Raw genomic sequence first — 1,949 nt, 5'->3', positions numbered from 1 at the left:
ACTAAAAGCCGCCCACAACCGGAAACTTACGGCCAACATAGACGGTCTTCAATGCTAAAACCTCTGAAAGTTTCATTCAAATCACTCTAAAATCTGATTTTTCCACGCTTTGGAAACGCAAGAAAAAAACTGAGTTTTTGCTCAACTGCACGCTTGTTTTTGAAAATTCGTAACTTCTCATCTAGAGCAGGAATTATTGGGGCTATCAAGGGGCATCCAGTGGCCACTTTGCCAAATATTCATTAGCTGGAGGCTGGAGAAAAAAACACAGGGTGTTTTTTTCGAATTTTGGCGGAAAACCGGCGGTTTTTTCTAATATCACTAATAAACGAGTTATTTTTTTACAAACTTCTTTTTGGGTATTTGGCCTCAAAAATGTTTGTCTTTAAAAAAGACAGAATTTCCTCACGTCTTTTATTACAGATTGATGAATAGTGCTCCTATTTCGCAATAAGAACGAATTATTTATCAAAAAGTAATCAAGAACTGTAATAAAAGACGTGAGGAAATTCTGTCTTTTTTAAAGACAAACATTTTTGAGGCGAAATACCCAAAAAGAAGTTTGTAAAAAAATGAATCCGCCTCAACAATATAGAACTTATCTACAAACGAGTTATGGAGATCATGAACCTGACTTCCATACCCGGAAATTTCGTCCAGTTTTCATAAATCTTCCACTATTTCATTACCGACCTCTCATATGAACAGCAAGTAGATTGTGCACAAAAAACATTTCAGTATCTGTTGAAAAATTCATTTCTGTTGACTAAAGCTTCAAAAGAAACGCCTCGAAGCCTTCAGAGTTGATCTTCTTAGTTCTTCCAACTTCCCAACACTGTGGCAAAAATACACGCATTCGTGCTGATTTCTTTGGCAATTATTGAGGCTCCAACGGGCCACTATTCATCCAAATGTGTGGCCAAATGTGTGAGTTAAATGCGAAAATTTCAGCACCTCATTCTATTGAATAAAAACCACATCATATGAGCTACAAGGTAAAAGCAATAAAACCGAAGCTGTCGGTTACATATTAATCTATTCGGCGTATTACGTAAGCTGCCGAAAAATGCGTGGTCTTGCTCAATAACTAATTTAGAAAATCAACTAACGGAATGTATTTTCGGGCGTTCAGGGTCGGCGATCAACTGTTTTGGCTGCATTGGCGTTCCGATGGTACCGGAATTTGCTAACGGAGCAAGGCTGAAACCTTGAATGTGTTCAAATGGTATTTTTCTCCTCCATTGTTTGATGCGGGAATTTTAATTGAACATTGGGTGGGCATCAAATGCACAAGTGGGCTAGAATGGGATAAAACTGCTTTGAAAAAACCAGATTTTAAACCGATTCAGAACACAAACGGTTTCCTCAAGACACAAAACAGAGTTGGAGCGAGCGGTTTTGAGTGGATGACGAACTGCATCCGCAGGAAACTCACTTTAGTTGCAGTTTCCCGACCTTCCCTAACGAGTGCACGCGACCAAGCAGTTGAAACATTCATAAAAGTCCAACTTGGACCTGCTCCAAGCTTGTCTAGTTAGATGACCTAAATTGCAAGTGGATTTTTCAAACACCAAATTCAGCTAGTTGCTCGGGTAAAGACAGACGAACGGTCTAACCCACATTATTTTGCTGGCAGCGCGCATCAGTGTCTCACAGTTACGCAAACTGGCTTATTGAAAAATTACGCAACAATTTTTTGTACTCGCTACTTAGCCTTGAGGTACTGTTTGAGTTGTTTTGAATAAAATGCGTCGAGGCGTGCCTGCGATTGATCCCGATAAAAAAAACCCATCAAACTTACTTGTGCTCTAATCGAACGTGGCTCTCGATGTCTTCGCAGGTGTTTGATGACTTGGTGCAGCCTCTGAACGTGCATTGGAACACCACTCGAGTTATATTCTGAAACAACAGAAAATCTGTTTAAATGCTGAGTTTTACGCGCAAAACTT

At 39.6% G+C, this 1,949-nt stretch overlaps 1 protein-coding gene and 1 long non-coding RNA gene across 2 annotated transcripts in view; both read right to left on the bottom strand.

Annotated features, from left to right (window-relative positions):
- LOC109537582 (zinc finger protein 395) overlaps positions 1–1,949 on the bottom strand; it is a gene marked incomplete in the record, with an annotated part of 53,724 nt that overhangs the window by 5,027 nt on the left and 46,748 nt on the right. Inside the window, 1 exon segment of the mRNA XM_048662731.1 lies at positions 1,802–1,899. Within this exon segment, the coding sequence (XP_048518688.1) occupies positions 1,802–1,899 (98 nt within the window).
- Positions 946–1,795, bottom strand: LOC125503019. The gene is made up of 2 exons (XR_007280652.1): positions 1,436–1,795; positions 946–1,298 (listed from the first exon to the last, which is right to left on the bottom strand). It is a non-coding gene; the product is annotated as an uncharacterized LOC125503019 (long non-coding RNA).

Source organism: Dendroctonus ponderosae, unplaced genomic scaffold (genome assembly GCF_020466585.1).
Source record: "Dendroctonus ponderosae isolate FM_Combo_2020 unplaced genomic scaffold, Dpon_F_20191213v2 Dpon_F_20191213_11, whole genome shotgun sequence".
In the NCBI taxonomy this organism is placed as follows: domain Eukaryota; kingdom Metazoa; phylum Arthropoda; class Insecta; order Coleoptera; family Curculionidae; genus Dendroctonus; species Dendroctonus ponderosae.
This window is presented reverse-complemented; position numbering and strand designations above follow the sequence as displayed.